Genomic DNA, 25583 nt, shown 5'->3' with positions numbered 1-25583 from the left:
AGAAGGATGGGGGCAGAGACTAGAGGGAGAGCCATAACTGAATGCCTTGAGCCAGTGTATTATACCAACATGCCTGGTGAGCTGAATTTTCCAGCCTGATGCTGATTTGGTTTGGGGTGAATACACATCCCACGAGCAATGATCACAGCTGCCTGAATGGCTATTTGTGGGGGGGCCGAGCAAGCGACCCCACCTTGAGACTCCTGTGCCATGTGTTGACACTGGGACACAACATCCACATGCTTTGAGGGCTGGATTGCAGCATGAAGCTATGGTGACGTCGCACAGAAACATCCTGGGGGTCCCATTGCAGCCTGTTGCTGTGTTGGGAGAAGTTTGTCCTGCTGTGCAAACCTCCCAAACTGACAAGACGGCTAGAAAGGCAAATGGGTGGGAGAGGGATTTTTTGAGGTGTGTGTGTGTGTGTGGGGGGGTCATGCTCCCAAAATGCAGGGATGTCCTGTGCCAATGCAAAATGCACACGGAGATGGACAGGTAGCCATCGCTCAGGGGCATAGGATGGAGTCCAGTGTCTTCCTGTTATACAAATCCTAGTCTGGCAAAGAAAATCCTTCTGGGCCTGATCCTGAGCCGCCGCTGAGCACCCAGAACTCCCCCCGATGCAATGCGCTCAGTATCTCTCCGGCTCAGATCCTGCAGGACAGATCTCTTTGCTATGGGATTAATGGTATTTTACACAATAATAAAAAGAGCTAGTGTGTGTCAACAGGCATGGATGCTTGTATATATAGGCGTGCACGTGCTTGTGTGTGTACGTGCATGCTTGTGAACATCTGCGCATGCACGTTTGAGTGCGTATGCCTGTTGGCGTGAGCGTGGTTGTGTCTGTGCGGCTTTGTGCACGTGTGAGGGTTTGTTTGTGTGTGTGTGTGTGTTCACTCCATTTAAATTCCCTGAAATGTATTTCCTGGCTGGAGCTGTGGGTTTCATTGAGACAGATTAACTCTCCCCCCAGCCCCACTAACCAGCCCTAAACGACTCCTGCAAATGGCCGTGGTAACATTGTTACGTTCTAATCCGATAATAGGAAGGAAGAAAGCAGCGGTGGGGGAGGGAGGATGTTAGTGCAATTGAAAAATGCTTCATCTGGCATGCAGGCTGAGCTGTCTAATTGAACCAGCCAGCTCTGGGAAGCTGTTAAAACCCAAAGGGATGGCGGATGGGGGGAGCTACGAGAAAGACAATATTGAATAAACGATGCAACGCTGTCCATCAATTTTATCGTTAACTCTCTGTCATCTCCCTTTGGGGTTCTAAATAGCTCCTAACAAGTTATTCGTTAAGGATGTAAATTCTGCTGTCAAGATTAGAATGAAATAGCGGCATGTTCATCTCCTTTTTTAATTCTTATTTTAAAGCCATGAAAGGTCTTTTCCACTGCAGACCAGGAAGGCCTCGGCCTGGTCCTGTCACCCACAGGGAGATGAGCCGCACGGGCCCACAGGGGAGGAGGAGGCAGGAGTCACTTCCACTTGCAGAGGGGCCAGGAGCATTCCAGGGCTGGGGCAAATCTGGAGGAATCTCTGCCCCAGAGCTTCAGAACTGCCCCTGGGGCTGGGGCCGGGAAATGTAACAATCACCAGAGCTTCTCTGAGCAGGGCGTGGACCTGGAAGGGGGCTGGAACTATAAGGCACTAGATCATCCGCAAAGCTCTGAAGTCCGATCAGTTCACCCGATGTGGGGGTCTGGCCCTGTACCACTTGTTGGGTCGAGGGGAGCCTTGGGATGATGAGGAAGAAAGGTGGTAGGGACTCAGGTACCGCAGTGATAAGCGGGGTTCAGTAGCCAATAAACAGGTGTATGTTTGTGTGTCCAGGCCCGTCCCTCTACTGCTATCTCACGGGGGGCTGGGGAAACCCGTGCATTTCCAGGCCTGAGTTCCCTTTGGAGCCTGAGTGCCATTTGGAGGAGGTAGGCGTCTGAAGCCTACTCCAGCTGACCCATTTGAGCCTGTCTTAATCTCCTGCTGTTAATCCTGACCCTGCAGCTAGGACCAGGGAAGCATGTGGTAGCTCCTGTGTAGAACTCAGAGAGGAGAGAGGGACTGGGAGCGGCGGGGGGGCACCGGGGAACGGCGGGGGGGGGGAGGGGGCACGGCAGGGGAGCCCTGTGCTTTGTAACTGATGACTGCGGAAACTCGATGCCTTGTGAACTGACCCCAGTCCTCTAGGTGCTCACACGGGGCCCTTTGTTCAAGGCAATCGTCGCTCGCTGGATACCTGGCTCCGGCTCGGCTCCTTTGGACTCGGTCACCTCTCCCTGAACCCCAAACCTCTCCCTTGTAACATGAGGAGAGAATCGGCCCTTGTGTGAGCCCACCAAGGTGCCAGGTATGCTCCCTGCCCCTCCGGGCCCGTGCCAGGGCTGGCTCCGTGCTGCCAGCCCTGCGGTCACAGGGATCCCCCTCCTCCATGGCTTGGATGAAAGGTTAGTGCACAATGCCCAGATGGCACGGTGCTGTGTGTGAGCAGCGCCGCTCCGCTGGGCAGCTCGGCAGGGACAAGCAGGCATTAAAGTGGAAGCAGCTGTCACTGGACCAGCCCTGGGAAGTGGCCTGGGGAGCACACCCCACAGCTGCCCGCCCACATCTGATACCTGGGCCCCCACCCCACACCTGGCTGGTTCTCAGAAACCTGAGATGTGACATTCATAGTCCTGCCTGGGCCTTAACTCTCTTTCTTCTTCAGACTGCACGTTCCCTTTGTTATTGGAGGGTTGCTCACAGGTCCTGGGTTGCACATGTGAGTTTGTTATTGCAGGGTTGTGCATGGGCCTAGGTTGCACATGTGCGTTTGTTGTTTGGGTGGCTCATGAGTCCTGGAGCTGAGTATCCTGGAAACATAGGAATTGCCTGAGCAGAGCAAACCCTTGGTCCACCTAGACTGGTATCATGACTTGAAAAGTGGCCAGTGACAGGATGCTTCAGAGGAAGGTGCTGGATGTTTCACCTGGGGGCAGTTTCTTCCTGACCTCAAGCAATTAGGAGTCAGCCTATACCCTGAAGCATGAGAGTGTACTGGCTTGTTTTTGCAGCGTCTTAAAAATAGCTGCAGGCGTGGATCACGCTTACAGACGAAAAGAACATTTCAGCTTCTACTGTGGGGAAAAAACTATACAAAAAATTACACAGACTTTGCAAACAGAGAGAAAAAGATGAAAATAGATCAGATTTGAGGCCAGGCAACTTCAAACCTCTCTCTTTCAGTTGGATATAAGATTCCGCATCTGCATCTTTTCTAGACTGCAGTGTAGTGCTGTTGTGTGCTGTTAAAAAGCTGCCATACTCCAACCCAGAAGTGGCCGCATTTCAGTGGGGGATGAAGTGACTCCCCATATAGTTTACCTATCACTTTGGAATGAAATGCAAGATATTCATATTGGGCCAATACTCAGTCCTTACTTAGACAAGCCTTCCATTATGTTCAGTGGGAGTTTTGCCTGAACAAGAGCTAGATAGCTTTTTGGCCTATTGTTACTTATTCCAGGGGTCACCCCGACTGACTATCCAATCTAACGTTTACATCAGATCTGCCTTCAGCGGTGATTAATTCTTGTAATTGGAATGAAGTGGGGAGGAGAGGCTTTACTGCGAATGCTGCTGGAGTCAGCTCTGACAGCAGCTCTGATGGATGAAATCTGTGTTGTGATCTAATTAATAAAAGACAAGGGGAAATGATAGCATCGGTTTGGAACAGCTTTTGTTGTAGATGGGGTAATCCCCTACTAATAATTATATCTAGCCCTTATATAGCACTTTTCATCAGTCAATCTCAAAGCACTTTACAAAAGGAGAGATGTATTATTAGTCCCATTTTACACCTGGGGAAACTGAGGCACGGGGTGGGAAAGTGACTTGCCTAGAGGCCCATGGCAAAGCCAGGAATAGAACCCAAGTCTCCTGAGTCCCAATCCTGTGCTCTGCCCACTAGGCCTTAAGATTTCAGTGGAGTTACTCCTGATTTATAGGGTTGTTACTGAGGTCACAATCTGAACCATTCCTTCTGTGCTGTTATTAACTGGTGCACAGGCCTCGTGCTCACCCTCTGCCCAGAGGTGAATCCCTCCCTGACCCCTCACTGAGCTGGAAGACTTGACCAAGGGGACTGAGTCACCCGCACAGTGGGTGACGGAGGCTGGTTTCACGCTGCAGGCTTCACACAGCAGGTAGCGAGTAGGTGGGTGCAGATACCTGCATGTTGCTCCCCAGCTTGTGTGCACAGCCGGCTCATGCTACATAGATACATACCTCCACTGCCTTCCATGGCAACTCGCCACGCCTGGCCAGGAATTCACCCAGCCAGGGGATGGGTAAGGCCCTCGCAAAATGGAAGGAAAGTCTCGAGAGAGCACTCTCTCTCTCTCCCCACTTACCGAGACAGGCTTTTTAATCAGCCCCGATTATTGAAAGGACGTACTATGTTTTGCTAATGGATCAGGGACAGGAGAGAGGGAGAGAAATCCAAAGCTTTTAGCGTGTCGGGGCCAAAATTTACCATCGGGAGCTGGGGATGGGAGCGGCCTCTACTAAACAGTACTTAAGGCCCCGATTTATTGGCTGTTAAATGAGGCGTGACCTGCCTCCGTCTGATTGAGTAGTTGCTCTAGGGGCAGCAAAGGGGGTAACTGCACAGCAAGGTGCTGGGTGACAGGAGGAGGGAGGGCACTGGAAAACATGCAGCAGCCAGCCGGCTGGGGATGTAGAGATTAGCAGGATACCAAGAGCAAGGAGAGCCCAGGGCTTGTTTGCCTTTCTGTCCTGATACGGTCCCAAAAAGTGGTGATCTGCGGGGTGGTAGCGTGGAGCGATGGGTGATCGGAGCATCTCTGTTAGAATGTATTCATGGTTTGTATTATGGTAACGCCCAGTGGCCCCCGCTAAAATTGTGGCCCATTGTGCCAGGCACTGTGCAAACACCCAGGAGAAGACAGTCCCTGCCCCATAGAGCTTAGACCCTAAATAGACAGGGTGTGAGGAAGGTCGGATGATTCTTAGAGCTTTTGTGGATTTTCTCGTCCTGTGAGGATTTTTGAGATTTTAAAAAAATGTTCCTGGCCCAAATTGGGACAAAAAGTCAAAAATCTCTAAAACTTTCATGACCTGAAAATCCTTCACTTACTGCTGATCGTTGGATGATGGTGCAGAGAACTGTGCAGTGACCTGGAGAGACTGGAACCAATTGGATGGGCTCGGAAGAGGCTGTAACCGATTGCAGCACTAAATAGAGGAGAGGAGAGGTGCTGAAACGTGACCTGTGGCAGTTTAGTAGCAGAGAGGCTTATAAGTCAGTCCACAGTGAGCTGGGGACAGCGAGTTCTAGGCTGGGGACTGTGATCAGCACAAGGGATGAGGACTTAGGAGCCTGGATGCTTCTTTGAACCTTCTCTAGCTGTGGAGTGTGCAGGGTTTGGCTGCAAAGCTCACAAGGGCAGAGTTCCTGCTGCCAGGGGGCTGGGAGTCCAGAGAGTGCTGGCCTGCTTGTGGAGATGTTTGGTGTTTCCTTTGCAGCCGTGCCGAGGGAGCCACAGGGGGAGGCAAAGTGGGGAAAAACTACTGGCATGGCTTCCAACCATAAAGGCAGGGCCCAGTCTGGGACACATATTCAGGTCCTAGGCTCATAGAAATGCCGGGCTGGAAGGGACTGGAGAGGTCATCGAGTCCAGCCCCCTGCGCTGAGGAAGGGCCAAGTCTCCATCCCTGACAAGGGTTTGTCCAACCTGTTCCTAAAAACCTCCGATGACGGGGATTCCACAACCTCCCTTGGAAGCCAGTTCCTGAGCTGAACTGCTCTGACAGTTGCAAAGCTTTCCCTAATATCTAACCCAGTGGTTCTCAAACTATTGCACGGGTGACGCCTTTCACGTCGCAAGCCTCCGAGTCGATCCCTCTTATAAATTAAAAACACTTTTTTGTATATTTAACCCCATTATAAATGCTGGAGGCAAAGCGGGGTTTGGGGTGGAGGCTGACCGCTCACGACCCCCCCCCCCGCCATGTAATAACCTCGCGATCCCCTGAGGGGTCCCGATCCCCAGTCTGAGAACTCCTGATCTAACCTAAATCTCCCTTGCTGAAGATTAAGCCCATTGCTTCCTGTCCTACCTCCAGTGGACATGGAGAACAATCCATCGCTCTCCTCTTTATAACATATTTGAAGACTGTTCTCAGGTCCTTGCTCCGTCTTCTTTTCTCAAGACCAGACATGCCCAGTTTGATCGGTGCGTCGGCCCCTCTCCCCAGGCAGGTGTTCCAGGTGCTGGCAGAAAGAGCCGGGGGGCTGAGGTGGAATGTCCGTGTCCGCACGAGGGTGGTTCTGAACCCGGCACACACTTGGCAAGGGCACCTGAGAAGCTGGGTGTATCTGGTGGGGACACGTAAGGAGACACCCACTGGTTAGCCAGAGACTGTGAGGCTGGGATGAGTGAGCCCCATTGACTTCAATGGGACTGGCTGGTATCCTGCTGTAGGAGACTATGGACTGGTGATTACAGCTTAGTGACTGGACAGGCGGTGACCAAGGTAAGGGGTGGGGGTGGGGGGTGTCTATGGAGTGAGAGCTTTATGAAAGGACAGCAGAGCCCTCACTCCCTCTGCACTTAGCTCTGCCCAGGCACTGCCAGGGGTTGAGATGTGGTGGCAGGGACATGGGTCAATGTGCCAGCTTCCCCAGCTTCAGCTCCGTTTTCTTTCCTGCTTCCCCTGCCATGGCAGACCCCACTTCCTCCTCCTTGATCCTAGTCTCATGCTGGCTGGCTCGGTCTCCAAGGAGATCCCTGCCTCCCTCTCTGAACTGCTGAGAGGCAGAGGATTACAAAGCAGACGGTGCTCCCTGACAGCTGCCAGTTAATGGGCTTCTGAGCATTTCCCTGTATGCAGCATGGGTTTTGCCGTGACGCACTCCTGTGAATCCACTCTCTGCGCCCCCTCCCTGCCCGCCACACACACCCCGGACTTGCTCACCTCACTCTCTGTCTCTCTTCACACCCCAGATCTGGAGTCAAATCCCACTTGGGTGTACACAAAGGGTTCATTTCAGTAAGTCCCAGCTCTCCCGGCACCAGCACCGGTCACTTGGGTCCAGTGTTCAAAGGAGGAGATTGGGAGTCAGGCTTCCTGGGTTCCATCAGCACCTCTGCCACTCTCCCAAGAACCCCCAGTGAGTAACTCACATCATCGCTCGGTGCCTCAGTTTCCCATCTGTAAAACTGTTCTCCCAGGGGAGTTATGAGGGTTAATTAATCCATGTTTGCAAAGTGCTTGTGAATGCTATTGTTATTGTTATGGTGAAAGGTGCTAATGGGGTCTTGGATGCTGGACAATCACAGAGCTCAAGGTGAATGGGTACACTTAACCTTTCTCCTTTTTGTCCAAGAGGAGGAGCAATTGGGACTCTTGCAGTAAAACCAGCTGCAGACAAAGGGTGCGGTGAATGCCTCAAAGGCACCTGGAAAGGCAAGCCAGTGAGGAGCAAGAGTGTTTTCCAAATAGCCAACACAAGGGCTGGGTGCTCTACAGTGCTGTTTGTGTGTAGGGGAACAGCAGTGAGCAACAGACAGAGGTGTAGAGTGACCCAGGAAGGTGACAGAGGCTGAGAGACCAGGGCTGGCATGTCTGGTTTGGGAGGAGAGCTGGTTGGAGCATTTTTGACAAAATTAAATGTCATCACAGTATGGTGCTTAGACGAAGCTGAAACATTTTGTGGAAATCTGTCAATTTCGACAGAGTTTTCACAGTGATGGTTTTTGTGGTCCAGGGCTCTCTGGTCACCTCTGATCAGAGAGAGAGACCCAAATCAAAAACCTGAGAGTTTTGATTCCAAAATATCTGTTTTGGCACAGTCCAATTGGTGAAAATGTTCTGAAGGTTTTTGGTCTCGTTCCAATGCAGAACGAAAACCAATATCGAAACCTCGGAAGTTGGCACGGAATGGGATTGTCGTCCTCCAGCCAGCTCTGCTGGGGATCTCATCAAAAGCCTGTGGGCTCTGTCTCCCTACTACTGGTCAGAGATACATGACCGGGTGTCTATTTCTGTGAATAAACAGACTGCACCAGAATATACCCGACTCATATCAACGATTTCTCACCCGGGCAGAACAACCCTGCAAGGCTCTGGATTACGCTGTTCCGCTCAGCCTATGGGGCCACCTTATTAGAACTTGTTTAGATAGAGAGACCCCAACGGAGATCAGAAGCCATGGGGCTAGGTGCTGCATGGACATGTAGTGAGAGAGAGTCCCTGCCCCACAGAGCTTATAGTCTAAGCAGACAATGCAGGATTATTACTCCATGTCACAGAGGGGGAACTGCGGCCTAGAGAAATGAAGTGGCTTGCCCTAGGTCATACAGGGCATCTGGGGCGGTACCGAGAACTGAACCCGGGTCTCCGGAGTCTCAGGTCAGTGCCTGAACCCGATGGCAGACCCTGTGCTAAAAGGCGCTAGACTAGAGAATAGGCTTCGAGCAGAGGGAGGCATGATGCAGACACGAAGAGGCAGCTCCTTCTGGGAAAGCATCTCCAGGTGCCTGGAAAACAGCAGCTCAGCTCCCTGAATTTATCGTTCCATCTCCCCTCGCGCTCTGCCTACCTGTCTCCAGCTGCCAGCTCTGGTAATCTCTCTGTGACACATCAGCAAACCTACGAGTCTGTACCCTTGTTCCTGGCTTCTCCCTCTGTCTCATTACAGCTGCATTAACATTACAGCACCCGAGTTGTAGGCTGTCGCTGGCGTTTTCTCTGGCGATCAGCCAGGGGCGAAGGCTTGTGTACCGGTTCGGGTCATGCTGCAGTCGGAAGCTAGGGAATGCTTTCACTTGAGATTTGCCACGTCTTAGATGTAAATTAATAGCACGAGCAGCAAGATCGGAGCAGGGAGACCATAGCCGCGGTCCCGGGAGCATTGTAGTGCCGTTGAAGCGTATTAGAGTGATGGGTGTATATGCAGGGTGACACGCATGGCGGACACCGAGCAGCTAGTGGGACGTGGGAGGAAAGGGTTGCCGGAGGCTATCGCAATGGCAGGCGGATCTCAAGAGCAGGGATGTTGAAGAGGTTTGCAGCTCTCAGCAGCGAATTGAGCCTGTGCTAAAGGGGGCGTGAGTGCACCACAAAACCTCCCCCTGCTCTCGTCCAATGAGGATGGAGGATAGGAAGCCAGCTTCGCCCTCTGGGTTTGGGCCACGGTTGAACGGCACCGGGGCTGTTCGAGTAACACCAATCAGCCCCCTGCTACCGCGGTGCTTCATTCTCACCTCGTTTGTCCGCTGGTGTTTTTATCTGCCTGTCTAGTCCCTCTATCCACCCATCTAGAATTGTAATGCCACGTCCATCAGTGTGGCCTCTGGGCACCTTACAAAGAGATCACTCCCTCTCTCAGCTCCTCTCTCTTGGGCTTTCCTAGACACAATCTTATAATGCTTCAGTTTGAGTCCAACTCCCCAAGCCAGCGAGCCTGGAATGTGGATTTCAGCCATGGGGGGCCAGACTGTGAACCCCCTTACTCCCACTGGTGAGTGGCTACAACCGTGCATTGTCCCGGAGAGGAGAAGGAGTTCACAGCCTGGCCCCTTAGCTTGTTACACTGGTTGAATAATAGTGTTCATTGTTAGTAATGCAGTAGCACATAGGAGCTCCAGTCACAGCCTCATTGCGCTAGGGGCTGTACAAACACAGAACGAGAAGACAATCCCTGCTCCAAAGAGCTGACAATCTAAGTATGAGGCAAGAGACAATAGATGGATACAGGCAGATCCCCCGGGGAGCACAAGGAATCAATAAGACAGCTGTGGTCTGAGCACCCCAGCTGGCTAACTGCTCTCAAGCGTTTTGCATCCTGGCAAAGGGGAGCTGAGATATTAAAATATTCAGGTTTGAAAGCTGGGCCCCAAGAACGCCTCGTAACTCCTAATTCCCCTCCCTGTTAACTGCCTAGGACTTGGCATTGTCACATGGGGAGGTCACAAGATGAGCGAGTTGAGCTTGTCCTGTCCGGAGGATGGCAAAGCAATTTAATGAGGTGTCAGCAGAGAGGAGGCTAGGCCAGGCAGACAGCGGCAAATTAACGTCAAAGTCAGGCCATGGAAATGAAGTTACAATGTCAAGGCAATGACAAAGCGATTCCTGTGTCAGGGGAGATCACGGTGCAGTAGCAGAACGGCAGCAAAATTATTTCAGTCCATGCCTGTCGAGGGAAACCAGGGCCTCTTAGTGAGAGCTGCATAATAAAGAGAAGTGGGGGAAAGCCGTGGCTTCTGGAACTAGCACTCAGCGGTACAGAGGCCCAAACAAAAGCCGTGAAACACCCAGAGGTTGTGTTAATGTAATGTTACGCGATTGACCTGAATTGCTGAGTGGCCTGTGTTAGGCAGGGGGTCAGGCTGCAGGATCACAAGGGGCCTTGCTGGCCTTAAAACCGATGAGTCGAGAGGAGCAATGAAGTGCCCCAGAAAGGCTGCCAGCCGGCGCTCAACCTGGTGCCAAGGCTTCGTAGCACACAAGCTGCCCTGCCAGAGGAACAGATGCAGCGTGTGTGGCCATTCTGTGGAGATCCTGAACAGATCAGTAGATCTCTGGCAAGGGCGTGCCCTGCAGGCCCCTCTGCAAGAGGGTCTTGTGCATTGCTGGGGCTAGGCCGACATGGCTGGGCTGAGGTGTTAACGAAGAAGCTCCTGGTTATACTAGAGTTATCTGTCAGCACAACCGGATTGCATTTCCTTTCTCCCCCACCTGGGTTCCAAGGAACCCTTCCGGGAGATTGGCTTATCCCTTTCTCCTTTATGGCACGGCTCCACTTCTCTGGCAAGGCAATTCCTAGCCATTAGCAGACCGCTTCGCTGTCTCTACAACTGCCCTTAATGAGATTTTAACAGCAGCCCTTGATCGTCCTCAGTGAGGAACTACTGAGTTAATTGTGTCAGGCAGTGGGTGCCTGATCACTAATCCTGCGGTAATAATGGGAAGGGAAGATCAGGAGGTCAGAAGCACTAGGCCATTAAGGATGCGTTAAGGTGGAGGAGTCGCTGTTCTGTCCCCCAAGCACACATTGCCCGTGAGAGGGACCTGGACGCATACACAGGCCCTTATAAAGAAGTGCAAGAGAGAAGGGCAACAAAAATGATCAGGGTAGGGAACAGCTTCCATATGAGGAGAAATTAAAAAGACCGGGGCTGTTCAGTTTAGAAAAGAGACCACTGAGAGGAGATATGATAGAGGGCTATAAAACCATGACTGGGGTGGAGAAAGTGAATAAGGAAGTGTCACTTACCCCTTCCCATAACACAAGAACCGGGGGTCCCCCAATGAAATTAATAGGCCGCAGGTTTAAAACAAACACAAGGAAGTACTACTTCATACAACGCACCATCAACCTGTGGAACTCATTGCCAGGGGATGTGGTGAAGGTGAAAAATATAACTGGGTTCAAACAAGAATGAGATACGTTCATAGAGGATAGGTCCATCCACAGCTGTTAGCCAGGATGTCAGGGAGGCAACCCTATGCTCCGGGTGTCCCTAACTCACAGTCAGTTCCTTTCTTATGGCCCCTTCTCCTTCGTCATTTTTTTTCCAACATAAAGAACATTGTCTAGAAGTTAGAACCTGGAGTCAGGAATCCTGGATGCTGTTCCTAGCTTTGGAAGGGAGTGTTGGCCTGTGGTTAAAGCAGCTGGCTGAGAGTCAGGACTCCTGGGTTCTTTTCTCAGCTTTGGAAGGAGACTGCAGGCCTGTATTTAAGGCTGCTGACTGAGGGTCAGGACTCCTGGGTTCTCATCCACTGAGTCATCACTTCACTTTGCTGTCGCAAATGGATTTAAAAACAGCTTATCCCCCCCCACCCCCGTTGCTGTGAGGTTTAGCTGACCGACACCCTCAGACCAAGTGCCCTGCAGATTCATTATTTTAACGGGTTTTTCCTCTTGGCATGTACATTCTCCTGTTTGTTCCCAGTACTTCCCTTTTGGTAGGATTTTCTAGGGTGCCAGCGTGCGAAGACAGGGGCCCTTCCTCACCAGCTGGCAGGGGGAAAGCGCATGTGATGCCCGCTCAGAGGTCAGAGAGGTTGCTGCTGCGGTACATGTTGACACCTGTTCTCTGTACCTTGCACTCGTCTCTGCCGGCAGCTTGCGTCCAAGAACTGCCACTCGTGCCGAGCTCCTCTGCTCACCCGCAATGTGGCAGCAGTCGGGAAAGCTGCGATCCCACCCCATTTGCGCTAAGATCTCTCCCCTCTCAGCTCCATCGCTAATAACGGCTCCCTTGGTAGGGAGCCTTTTCATTTGCAGGCGCGCTGTGCTCACTTCGGATTTCAGCACGACCGCGCCTGCCTTGTTTTGACACGTTAATTGATTCTACTTGGTGAGACGTCACCGAATCAACCCCGCTCCTAACGAGCCCGCTTGATGAGGGAACATATAACGACGGTATTGCTGGAAATTGCTGCCGGGGTAGCTAGGGCTGGCCTCAGAAGTGCACGTATTGTTACATGGAATAGCTACGGGGTGATGAAATGCTTGGTGCTCCATGGGTCTGCTGCTGTCGCGTCACCAGCACCGTTTGAGAGTCCACCCGCATGGCCGGCCAAGCTCACTGCTGGTCTGGCATAAGTTTCCCACTAAAGTGTGTGTGTGGGAGCATTGGGGGGGGAGAAGGGTGCAGGTGGGTGGGTTGCAGTCCCTAGACTTTCAATCTGGAGCCAGCTGTTCACAACAAAACACGCATCACTCTGGTAATCCCAGCACATAGGGTGAGAAATGATTGGATGATGGTCTCTGGCCTGTGCTCTGCAAGAGGTCAGAGGAGATGATCGCGTTGGCTTCAAAAATCTATTCTTCCCCGTCTCCCCCCAAGCGTTATTTATTTATTTCGTTGCTTGTATGACAGTAGTGGCCAGAGTCCCCAACTGCTCTTGGGGGCCCCATTATGCCAGATGCTGAACAGGCACATAATGAAAGACAGTCCCTGCCAAAAACTTGCAGTCTACATAGACATGACAGACCAACAAAGATTCTCTAGATCATTCATTTTTCATACCTCTATCATGTTCCCTCCTATTCACTCCCCCCCCTGCCAAACTAAACACAATCTTTTCAGGCTCTCCCTGGACGTCTTTCCTAGCCTCTGATCATTTCCACCTGCTGTCTCTGAACCCCCGGCTAGTTCTGCTGTTGCTTTGTGACCAGATTGGGTGACCAGAATGAAGCACGGGATTCCAGTGGAGGACATACCATTCATCGATTTTGGGCCAAGAGGGACCAATATGATCATCTAATCTGACCTCCTGTGTAGCACCGGCCATGGAATTTCACCCAGTAATTTCCGCTTCAAGCCCATAATTTCTAGATGAACTAGATCATCTCCTTTGGAAAGACATCTAATCTGGATTTAGAGACATCAAGTGACAGCAAATCCCTGACATCCCTAGTAAATTGTTCCAATTGTCAGTTCCCCTCACTGTAAAAAAACCCCCAAAACCAACGTGTGCTTTGTCTCTGTCCTGAATTTACCTAGCTTCAGCTTCCAGCATCCGATCTTGTTATGCCTTTGCCAGCTAGATTAAAGAGCCTTCTGTTAGCAGAAGCTGTTTCCCCGTTTAGTTGCTGATAGACAGTGATCAAGTCACTTCTTCGTCTTATCTTTGATAAAACTAAGTAGCTTGATTTTCCTAAGCCTCTCACGATAAGGCAGGTTTGCCAGATCTCAGATTATTCTAGTAGCTCTTTTCTGAGCCCCTTCCAATTTTTCTACCTCTTTTTTGGAGTGTGGACACCAGAACCGAACATAGTATCTAATGATGGCGTCACTGATACCATGTACAGAGGTAATCCCAGCTCCCTTCTCTTGCTATTCTCCTTCTTATCCATCCAAGAATTGCCTTAGCCCTCTGGAAGCTCATGGACAACTGGCTTCTACCCGGGCCCCCAAATCCTCGTCAGAGCTGGGCTACAGTCCCTCATCCTGTAAGCAGGATGCACGTTCTCCATCTCTAGATTGATTTATAGAGGTGGCCCAAACCCTGCAGCTGAGTACTCCAAGCAGTGGAGGTGCTTGAAATCTAGGCCTGATGGGTTGAGAGACACATCGCAACCTCAGAACGTGACTCCTTAGGCAGCAGGATCTTTGGGGCAGAGAGAAGGAGAGTGTGTGAAATCTCCTGGGCAGAGCCTGGGGCATGATGGACACTACAGGAACACAAATCATTGTGCCCTTGAGCGCAGGCTGCCAGCCTTGGTAAGGGCGCCTTCCCCTGCCGTGCGCTGAGCTGGCAGTGGGCAATGGCTGGGCTGGGTTTCTGCTGACCCTGCTTTACCCCATCTATTTCTCACTGGCAGCCCAGATTTCAGGCTCTGTCTGCTTCCTTGGGTTCCCTTGTCGGCTCTAACAGATTCTGCTGGGGCAGGTCGTGGGTGGGAGCAGTGCAGGGGTCCGCCATCTGGCCATGCTGAGCTCACAGCTGCAGGCACCCAGCCCTCCTGAGCTGAGGGTTTGTTTGTCAGCTGGAGGAGCTGGTCCAGCCCCACTGGGGAAGTGTTGGACTGGGGTACACAGGCCACGTGCTGTTGGGAGCAGCCTCCCTGCCCGGCTGAGACAGCAGCTCGCCTGGCTCTTTGCTTTCCCTTAGCTTCCTTTTTCAGAGGCTTATTCCCAGGCCTGAATCCCCAAGGCACCGAGAGCTCAGGGGGGAATTGGTGGGCGTTGCAGGTGCATCAGGCTGCGTGTCATTGGGGAAGGCCAAACAGCCAGGGTGAGCACAGTGCTGACGTCTGCACAGGCCTTCACAGCACAATCCCTTGCTGCCAGATTGCACAGCTGCAAGCTCAGAATGGTCCCTCCTGGGGGGGGGGAGAGCTGTTGGGGGAGGAGGGAGAGTCAATGTCATCTGGGGATGCTGGAAAAATCCATTTGTTTTCCAAACTTAAAGTCCAAGTCACTGCAGGGCCCAAACTTCTTAATTGGCAACAGCTGCTACAAATCCAGCCTCTGACTGGACTTCAGGGGTGAGTTCTCAGGGGATGCTTGCTCAGGCAGGCAGCATCTACATTGCCTCAGGAGGGGAGAACTGAGCAGCTCCTTGAATTGACTCATTTGTATCGAAGCATCAGTCAGCTTGGGGATCAGATGGTCCCTCGGCTGCATGGGCAGGTGCACAGCCCTGCTGGGGAGGGGCAGGAACGGGGTCCTTTGAGGACAGAATAGGACACATGGATTTAGGAGGGAAGGCACCTTATCTTGCAAGGTCGGGACAGTGATTCATTTGGCCAGGCACGTGTAAAGGACCTCCCCCCTCCCCCTTAAAATGCTTTTTCAGTTTATATGTGGCCCCTAATCACTACTGATTTGAATCCAGCCCCCCCTTCCCCAGCAGCTCTACCAGCCATCGTAGCAAACACAGAACGAATACACACGGCAAGACCCTTTCTCTCCCTGATTCAGGTTCATCCCAGCTAGCCCCTATCCCCAGCAGCTGCCCCTTCCTCCGTCAAACCTCAGAGGTGTTTCATCTACTCAGCAACCTGGCATGCCTTGCATTATCACGCCCCCAGGCTTCCCTAGACTCTCCCCCCACTGCTATCTTGTTCAACAGAGCTAGCCAAAAAAAAAAAAAAACATTTTCCTCTATCAAGAAATCCCCCCCCCAAGGGCCCTAGCACTGCAGTGACTAGGAGACTTGTTACCTACCTAAGGGCAGCCCAGCCCTCAGACAGGCCCTTTCAAAGGCTTGGCCACCTTCCCCTCCCGCTCTCCAATCAGTCAGGCTCAGTGATGGCAGGTGTAGCCCATCTCCCACTCAGAGCTTTGTCTACACAGAGTTGTGTCTGAGTAAAAGGTCCTGATTTACTCCCCGGGTGGCCACTCTGATTCTGGAATAAGGAGGGCCTTGTTCCGGTTTAGCTTAACCCAGCAGGTCAATCAAGAATAACTCCACCTGTAACCAGTCCCTCAGACTCACAAGCCCCTGCTTGTGACCACCTCCCAAGGCTGGGCTTTATAGTGTCGCTTGTTTACTGACCCGCCCTAGCTTTGCAAGGTAGGGACTCTCAGCTCTTCTCCAGGGCCTGGCAGCTTCCCCTGAACTCTCTAGCTAGCTGGCTGTCTCTTTGCGAAGTGGGGTGCTTCTCCCCACCCCACCCCTCTTTAGCTACATGAGTGGGGAGTTCAGGTGCTTCCCCATCTGGTTCTCCTGTGGTGCTGCTGTTTGATCCAGCCGGTAACCCTCTTCTATCACCACCATAGCGAGCAGAGGGCCCTCTTCATATAAATGGGGTGATGGTGGCTCATCCTGCAAGGTGCTGAGCATTCCTGGGAGATGCCAAGTGCCCTCAATGGGACCAAAGGGTCCTCTGCCCCTGGCAGGATGAAGCCCTAAGTCAGGGTCAATGTGACCATCTCAAATTGCAATCCACTAAAAGCAAACCAAGGTGGCCTGTTTTCCCTCCCCTAGCTCCGGCCTTGTAGGTGAGACTTGAGATTGCAGTGGCACTGGCTGGAGCCAGGAAATGTGTGATCCTGTGCTAAAGGGGGAGGAATCTCTCATGACAGATGCTCCCATTACCATAGGCTGGGCCAGGGCCGGCTCCAGGCACCAGCCTGGCAAGCGGGTGCTTAGGGTGGCCGCTCCGGAGAGGGGCGACACGTCCAGGTATTCAGCGGCAATTCGGTGGACGGTCCCTCACTCCCGCTGGGAGCAAAGGGAGATAGATTCAATGTTTTTAATGGCTCAGCCATTCCCAGTCCTTATTCAAACCGGAGTTGATTGTGTCTAGTTTGCATATCAATTCTAGCTCAGCAGTCTCTCGTTGGAGTCTATCATTGAATCTATCTCCCCTTGTAAGTATTCTCACACTTCTTATCAAACTGTCTGTACTGGGCTAGCTTGATTATCACTTCAAAAGTTTTTTTTCTCTTAATTAATTGGCCTCTCAGAGTTGGTAAGACAACTCCCACCTGTTTATGCTCTCTGTATGTGTGTATATATATCTCCTCAATATATGTTCCATTCTATATGCATCCGAAGAAGTGGGCTGTAGTCCACGAAAGCTTATGCTCAAATACATTTGTTAGTCTCTAAGGTGCCACAAGTACTCCTGTTCTTCTTTTTATGATTCTAGTGGCATGAAACAACCCGAGTGAGGGAAGCAATGCAGTGACCGCACAGCCCATCTCCCCCCAGTGAGAGCGGCAGGTCATTTAGTTCTGAGCTGCCTGCCAGTCCGTCCTAATTAAGGCACCACTCATTGTGTCAGATGGAGACTGCCACGATGGAATGAGTGATTACCAAGTATTGATCCACCCCCTGCCTGTGGGGACTAATTTGTTTATTGATGCCTGCTGGATGCTTAAGGCAGGCCTGAGCCTGGGACAGGGTGGGTTTCTTTCAGAACAGAGTGGCCAATGCAGCCATTTGAATAGGCAGATGTACAGCACACCTCCCTGGGTGGGGGAATTTGCTCCATTCCCAAGCAGTGGGCTCACCCTTGTCAGCTGCAGCAGCCGTCTTGCTTCTGATGATGGCCGTTCGATAGCGTCCAGGAAGAGGCTGGACATGTGGTGTAGGCAACAGGTCAGATCAACCTGGCAGGAAAGGCAACAGCTCCAGCTGCACTGCATGATCTGCTTTTGAAATAAAGCCAAATGTAGATGGCACGTGGAAAAATTAGGCCCAGCTCAGCTGAAGTGATAGGAGCCACTTTGACCTTAGCCATGACTCTTTACGGTAAAAATTCTTGGGCAAGATTTTTAGAAGTGACGGGTGAGTCTGGGCACTGCCCTTTGTGGAGACCCCACCTGAGCCCCAAAGAGGCTTGACTTTTAGAAAGTGGCTGAGCACCTGCCCACTGAAAATCACGACTCGTCTCGTTGGCTCAGTTTGGGCATGCAACAATCACTAACCACGCCTGAAAATGTTGGCCCTTCGGATTGACATAGCTCCTCTGGGATTTCACAGCTCTTTGCAAACATGAATGGGTTAAGCCTCACCCACCCAGATGCAGTCTTTCAGTATCATTAGCCCCACGTTACAGGTGGGGAAACTGAGGCACGGAGCACCTCCACATATCTGAATCCCCCAGACAAGTTTTGTGTTTTTACAATCGCCCTTTCCTAGTTTGTAAGGTTTTCTTTCCTGACCCCATTACTGGCTGAAAGGCCCCCCTCCCGCCCCCCAGCAGAGGAAACTGTGAAACTGACTATAAACAAAATACTGTTGAATGCACAAAGTAAACAAACAGAAAAACAGAGCAAGAATATATTTCCCTCTAATCTGCATGTATGGTCATTTTAGCTGGTCAACTTCTACCAATAGATTAAAATGTAATTTCAGACAACTGTGTGTGTTTTTTTTAAATTGACAGTGTCCCTTTGACCAGATTGTATAAAACCTATTTAAAACATATCTAACAATATAAAACTAGTCCGTATAGCTACTGAACTATTAGCTAGTCTAAGTTCTGAATCATTTACTGTAGGGTTATAGTAAATAGCAGTTAATTAACATCACTTTAGTTTTATGTACAAAGTACAATATCCGTTAGCTAGTTACACCTGAATCCATGATTTAAAAAAAAAAAAAAAAATAGATTTTTTTTACCAAGGGGGGGGGGGGGGGGGGGGGACGGGAGAATTGGAAACATACCCCCCCCCCCCGATGTGATATGATACTCTTCCAAGGACAAGTTCCAGCCCCGGAGACACCAAAACGCCTCTCCACTCCCAGGAGACGCTGCAGCTTTCAAAATATGAACGTGTGTGTGGTGCTGTGCTCCTTGCACTTGGCACTACTGCCCCCTTTGAGCTCTTGGGCGTTGGCTCCCCCCTTTAGTGGGGTTACCCCAGGAACGGGCTTGTGAAAGCTAAAAGGCTGCAGCTATAACGAGGACACAACGTTCAAGTTCCATGCACTCTTTATGAGAGCAAATAGGATTCCAGATGCCCGACGAGCATCTCGCTGTACTCAGAGGAAGATGCAAATCTCAAAATGTAAACTAATGAGGTGCTAGACTGTGGAAAGAAGTAAACTGTGCTGATCCTTCAGCTGGTTTTCTAAGCATGTGGATTCATTTCGAGTCCAATGGCCCTGGACTGGCTGTGTTTAATTCCCGCGGCGGGAAGCATAGATCTCTTAGTCAAGAGTGGCTGAACTTGACATCAATCTCAGAGGCTAACCTGGAGAGAAGATTGGCAGCAGTTCATCACGTATAGTTAAAGCATTTAGCTACTACAGGCTCTTCTGTGTTTATTTGCACATGGGTCACAGAGTCGGAAACTGAACTGAACCCAGCTGCCTCTGATAATTAATTTTTGGGTTTTTTTTTTTTTTTTAGTAACTCAAGCTGTTCTAGCTCAGTATTTAAAAGCCTTAGTAGCAAGCACTGAAGTTAACACCCTGTGAAAATGGTGGTGGGTAGGCTGGACAGCTGCCGGTTTCATCCTGCATGACTCGGCCGACAGGTTTACATGGAGCAGGACAGCGAGTAGAGAGTGGCCGTTAGTTCCTTCGAATTGGCTGTTTGTTTGCATTCTGCATTAAGGTTAAATCTGTCTGACCCGCCTTTCGTTCGTTGCCCTTGGCAGTCCTGCTCTGCCTCTGATCCTGCAAATGAGTTGGCTAACCTCTCTCTCCCTCTCCCCAGTGCGATCAGTACAAGAAGGGGATCATTTCTGGTTCAACGTGCAAAGACCTGTGTGAGGAGCACACTCTGGTGTTCCAGCAGTGTCTTTCCTCATCCCCCACTCAGCAGGTAGGTAGGGCTGTCTGAGCTCTGGGAACTTAGCTGGGTGGGTAAATGAGTCTCTTCCCACAGGGGGAGTAGGCTACTGGTGCCCCTTTAAGATAGCCATGTGCCATGCACACCCCTACTCCTCAGAGCCTGGTTTGCACCATTCTTGTCACAACTGTTTTTTGCTTGGGAGGTCTGAGCTGAACTTCTTAGAGACCTCAGTGGATGCTGCTTCCTTCTCCTGGAGCTGCAGGCCAGCCTGTGCTGCTAAGCAACCTCACCCATCCCCTGGCCCGTCTCCTACAGTCACAGCAGGGAGGGGGGAAAAAAAAATTTTTAGGCCCTGATCCAAAGTCCATGGAAGTTCCTGGGAGCCTTTCTATGGACTTTGGATCAGGCCCTTGGAGAGGAGCAGGTCAACCAGCTTTTCCTGGCCTCTGGTGGGGGTGGCATTGACAAGAAATGATCACTGTACAGAAGCCGTTAGAAGAGTGCTTACCTGAACTCACTGGAGTTGGCATCCAAGATCCCCCTTAAATAAAATGGAGACTTGATGCAATGCTGGGCTACCATGGCAGTTCTGTGGGGCTGCTTTTCAACCGCTCCCTTCATAGGTGGGTGAACACGCTCCCCAGACCACCTCCACTGTGGTTACCCCCCACGTGCCTCCGCACTGGCTGCGTCAGTGGAAAGGCCAAGGACCGAGTGGGCCACCCAGAACCCTTCTCTTCCTTGCCTGAGCGATGTTGGCACAGCAGCGTAGGCGAAGCTTACACCGCCACTGCCCATGTGGTGCCTGTGATGCAGATAGAGGGCTGCATGGCTGCAAACCCACCCTCTTACTGTTACCAATACGAAACTAACTGGAATTGGTGGAAGGAATCTCACTGATATCATCCACTGGGCTCTCCTGGGAACCCTGGAAGAACCCACCAAATAATTATTTGCATTTGCTTTCAGCCAGTCAATCTTCCCATGGTCACTTACCTCTGCTTTGGTCCAGGTGTACAGGGGGCGCTGGATGGAGAAAGAAGTGATCATTAAATGTGGTATTGAAGATGCTTTAAAGGCCGACAGCAAGCCCGATTCAGTGCCCAGGAGGGACCTGGTTCTCTTTGACAAGCCTACAAGAGGGACATCCATGGACGAATTCAGAGAGATGCTCCTGAACTTCCTAAAAGTCAGTGTCGCTGAGGCTCCCAAGCTCTCACATTGCATTTTTCCGGACAGGATATTATCACCTCTGTTTGGAAGGCCTTGGGACCAGCAATAGTGCTTGCCAGTGGGGAGAAGCCTAAGTTAAATGCATTCTTCTATCCTCTGTAATCCTTGAAAAGATCCAGTCCTGTCTGAAGGACTCTGATCCCCACTGTTTGTTGTAGAGTGAGGCTTCGTGTGATATGTCATATTCAAGATAATCCCCAGAGCAGATACCGTAGGAACCACTAGATAAGGATATATATTGAACAAAACCACTGTATTAGGTGCGAGGGTACATTTCAGTCTCATTTTGGAATTCTAGTTGCAAGACCAACCCTTACAATCAGTCAGAAAGGGACTCAGGCTGCTCCCTCCCATTGATTTCAACGGAAATTAGGAGCCTAAATATATTTAAGGATCTGGGTCAAAGGCCCTTTTTGGCTCTTCTCTCAGCATTGCCAATACAGAGCATTTATATAGATGTTAAGAGGACTCTATTACTGGTTTTAATGCGACGCTACTGGGGCATCATTCTATTTTGAATTTATATAGAGGTTCTAAGCACTTTAAGTCTTTGTCTTTAAAATACCCTGTTGGAATTTGAATTTAGCTTTCTTGAACAGATTCATTGAAAGTGTTCATTTTTCCCATTTTCAAAAATGATTTTTTTAAAATGCTAAATTAAAATGCACCCCACACCCACACTGATCAAAAAATTATATAACCCCCCCCCAAATAAAAACTTTTACTTCTTGCAACTTTTACTTTTTTCTGACCACCTCTACTCATGACTTTTAAAGCAGCCCAGTGCCCTTTTGCTAGGGAGGAGTTTATAATCCCAGTAACCCAGCCAGATTCCAATTCAGATCCCATTCTATTTGGGGGAGATAGCAAGGTGGTGTCTACTTGACTGAGGTATTCATTGCATCCGAGCCTAGAACTGCTGGGTAGCACTGCTGTGCGCTGCTAAGCACTTGCTACTTTTCACGCTGGTGTGGATGAAACAATAAAACCATATCTAGAGCCCTAAAGGCCATGTTATTTGATTACACTTTAAGTCATCCTGTTAGGAATACTCAAATCACTTCTCAGTTGGTAATTCCCTCCAAGTGAGGTGGGGATAAAACCTGCATTACGGGAAGAGAAATTAGTGATCTTATGTGACACACGCCTAAAATGAAGTTTTCTGGCCTCTTAAAGCTGACAAGCACTGGCTTCCTTTTAACTCCTTTTCTAAGCGATCATCTTTAAAGAGGTATAAAAAAGGAATTTTCTTAAAGGGAGACCGCACGGATTAATTAGAACACCACAGACTGCTGCCGTACTTTCTGCAGAAGAGAGTCCCAAAACGTTCAGAAACATGTTAGGAACACTTGCCCCTGCTTTCATCCCAACGTGCTAGTTTCTCTCTCCCGCTACAACTGCATACTTGCAAATATTTAGTCTAGCTGCACCTCCTGATAGCAAGTAGGTTAAAATGCAAAAGTAGGAGCTTGCAAGCACAGACTTTCAAAGCCATGGGGAAATAAATTATGTTCTGTTTTAATGAGAGTCTCTATTGTTCCTGTGCAATCTAGCGATAATGTTTGAACCTAAATCAGGGTGTTAAGAAGACATCCTCTTATTTTGACTTTAGATGTATTTACTCTTGTGTAATTAGAATATAGAGTCAATTGCAATAGATTTCCTGTGAAGGAGGGGTTGGTTGCTCTGATCCCAGATTGGCTGCAACTCCAAGGGTAGTGGACAGGCACAAAGGTGTGTCCAGAGCATGCTGCACTCTGCCTATCTCCTTGAGGGCTTTTCCCACGTTAGAGCAGCTCTCAGCAGCAAAAGCACTAGGAGAATCTGAAGGGCTGTAACCAGCTGGCTACAGCAAAGCGCGCGTCTCAGGGTTGTTCTAGCACTTTCACCTCACTCAGAAAGCAGCACCCTACTACTTTGCCCTGAATTAATGTACACAATGGGTAAAATTTAAAGAGCTGATGTGATTTCTTATTGATTTGCAGGCTAACCTAGGAGATCAGACATCACTTGCAGCCTTGGTGAACCAAATCATCACCATGGCAGATGTGAACAGAGATGGAAAAGTATCTCTGGCAGAGGCCAAATCCATCTGGGCTCTACTTCATCTAAACGAATTCCTGCTCATGCTCTCCTTGCATGAGAAAGAGCACACCTCCAAATTGCTGGGGCACTGCGGGGACCTGTATGTCACAGAGAAGATCCCTCACAACTCCCTCTACGGTACTAATGTCCCTCACTTCTTCCAGCCATTGCTGCCTTCAGCCATCCATCGGATTATTCACCAGTGGTTTGCTCCAGCCTGGCCCAGGAGAGCAAAAATTGCCATTGGCCTTCTGGAGTTTGTGGAGGAGATATTCCATGGGACGTACGGGAACTTCTACATCTGTGAAACTAGCTTTAAGAACGTGGGCTACAACGACAAGTATGACTTCAAAATGGTCAACCTGAGGAAGGTGGCAACAGAGATGACAATCAGAGGTTTCCTCAAGGGACGTCACTGTGAGCAGAACGTGGACTGCACCTATGGGAAGGACTGCATGGCGACTTGTGACAAACTCATGAAGCAGTGCAAGGGTGACATGGTCCAGCCCAACCTGGCAAAAGTCTGTGGGCTACTGCAGGATTACTTGCTGTACGGAGCTCCATCTGACTTGAAAGAAGAGCTACAGAAGCAGCTACGAACTTGTATGACCCTTAGTGGCCTGGCTAGCCAGATGGAAGTGCACCACTCACTTGTGTTGAATAATCTCAAGACCTTGCTTTGGAAGAAGATTTCAAATACCAAATATTCCTAACAGGGCAGCCGTGATAGTGGGCTATAGTATTGGTATCCAGTTAAGGATAGAAGGTCATGCCTCTTCGTTCTGCCAGAGGAAATGCACCAGAAACAGGTAGTTCACATGGCTGCAGCCCTTTTTCCTTCATGAATTCCCCCCTCCCCCCCAGTAAAGCATCAGTGACCCATGCCACTCAGCAAAATCATCAACAGCGTGCTTTAGGTCTGTAAAGAACATGATGCAAAGTAGAAATACCAAGAGCCTGGCTGAATAGTTTTGGGGGAAGAAGATAAGAGGAACCAGAGTCGCGCTGCACCTCTTTCCTGCTAATCAAGGAACAATCAGAGAATGAATCATCATGCTGTAATTGTCATATCTTATTTTGATGAACACCTCTGATGTAAATAAATAGCTTTTGTGGGAGTAGCACTGGTACATCAATGGCAACCTGCCTTTTAAATACCAACGTCCTGGTGATTCTTAAAAGGGTAGATTATCCCAGCCTGGAGTCTGCACAATTTATTTTAATGTCGGAATTTGATACTGTAAAATTCAGACAGTGTAGGAAGCCGATAGACAAGCTCACCCACCCACACTTTGATTCTGGTTGTTACACACCTTCCTGAACTGCCTGACCACATAGTAGGTAGGTTCTGGCAAATTCTAGGTTTCGTGTAATCAGTTGCTACACTTGCGAGAAGGCGCATTACCTGGTGGACCGCACCATTACCCATTTACTTGTTTAATAATGTATGAAAATGATTACAGTTAAAGGAAAACAGTGATGGCTATAACATCAGGATAAAACAGACCTATACAAATACAGAAAGTCCCCAGGCAGACACAAACCAAATTAACATAGTGGCATATATGCTACATGGTATACTGTATTCCCCATATCAAGAGAAAAGACAGTGCTCAGACACCAGTTCAGGTCCAAATCCACACCTTGGTTTAATCGGCACTTTTAAAATTGACAGGATTTGACTGGAAAGGTAAAAGGCTAAGCCCCCATTAATCCACTGCTCTTCCCCTGCACCCAAATAAAAATAAAGGAATTTCAGACAATTTTTCAGTAAGCAACAAAAACAAATCTCATTTGGCTGTCTGAACACTACTTGCTATTGAAGGACTGACCCTTTGTTTCCATTTGTATTTACTTATAATAATCCTTTGAGCATTCAAGATGCTCTGAACACATGGATTGAGCGGGGTGTTTAGTTTATGTAAACTATTGTTGGTTCTCCATTCCCTGCACGATTTTATCCATTCTGCTAGACTGCATGCTGGTGATCCGACAGTAGCTTCGTGAAGTTAAGCACATCTGAAGTACAATCACTAGAAAAAAAAATTCTGTCCCATGGGATATATGGCCTCTGAAAGCAATCTTTAGTGTCATAGCTGTAAAGTTATGAGCCCTTTGGAGTGGAGATATCAGTCCCTTCTATTAGTTCTATAAGATCATCATCACCACTCAACTGTTATTTATGGGGAAAATGTTTTAGTGGCAACAATGCTTTAAATCGAGCTTGCAGCCAGTCTAACTTGCTTTCCCAGAGCACCACAGTAATTCATACACCAGAAGGCTAAGCATCTTTTGTGGGGGGTATTTTGTTTGGGGTTTCATATTAATTGTGTTATGTCCATAAAAGTTACTCGGACTTGTTAAATACCATAAAACTACAGTGGGTAGAAAAAAAGGAAAAGAAAGGGGCCTAGAAATGCAAAGGCAAGGCCAACAATCCGAACGTAATGCATGCTATTGCATTAAAAGGGCACTCAGTTGAAGAGTTTTTAAGGATTCTGCCTAGTTAAGTGCCAGATTTTCCATCTTTTGCCAGTTGAATC

At 49.7% G+C, this 25583-nt stretch overlaps 1 protein-coding gene across 1 annotated transcript in view; it reads left to right on the top strand.

Moving 5' to 3' along the window:
* Window positions 1-24159, top strand: part of DIPK1B (divergent protein kinase domain 1B) — a 40418-nt gene extending 16259 nt beyond the window's left edge. The window contains exons 3-5 of the mRNA XM_034793531.1: window positions 19645-19752; window positions 20735-20911; window positions 22941-24159. Of these exons, the coding sequence (XP_034649422.1) occupies window positions 19645-19752; window positions 20735-20911; window positions 22941-23753 (1098 nt within the window). The 3' untranslated portion in view covers window positions 23754-24159. The remainder of the gene's footprint in view (window positions 1-19644; window positions 19753-20734; window positions 20912-22940) is intronic.
* Window positions 24160-25583: the final 1424 nt, after the last annotated feature.

This window comes from Trachemys scripta, chromosome 17, assembly GCF_013100865.1.
Source record: "Trachemys scripta elegans isolate TJP31775 chromosome 17, CAS_Tse_1.0, whole genome shotgun sequence".
Taxonomy (NCBI): Eukaryota; Metazoa; Chordata; order Testudines; family Emydidae; genus Trachemys; species Trachemys scripta.
This window is presented reverse-complemented; position numbering and strand designations above follow the sequence as displayed.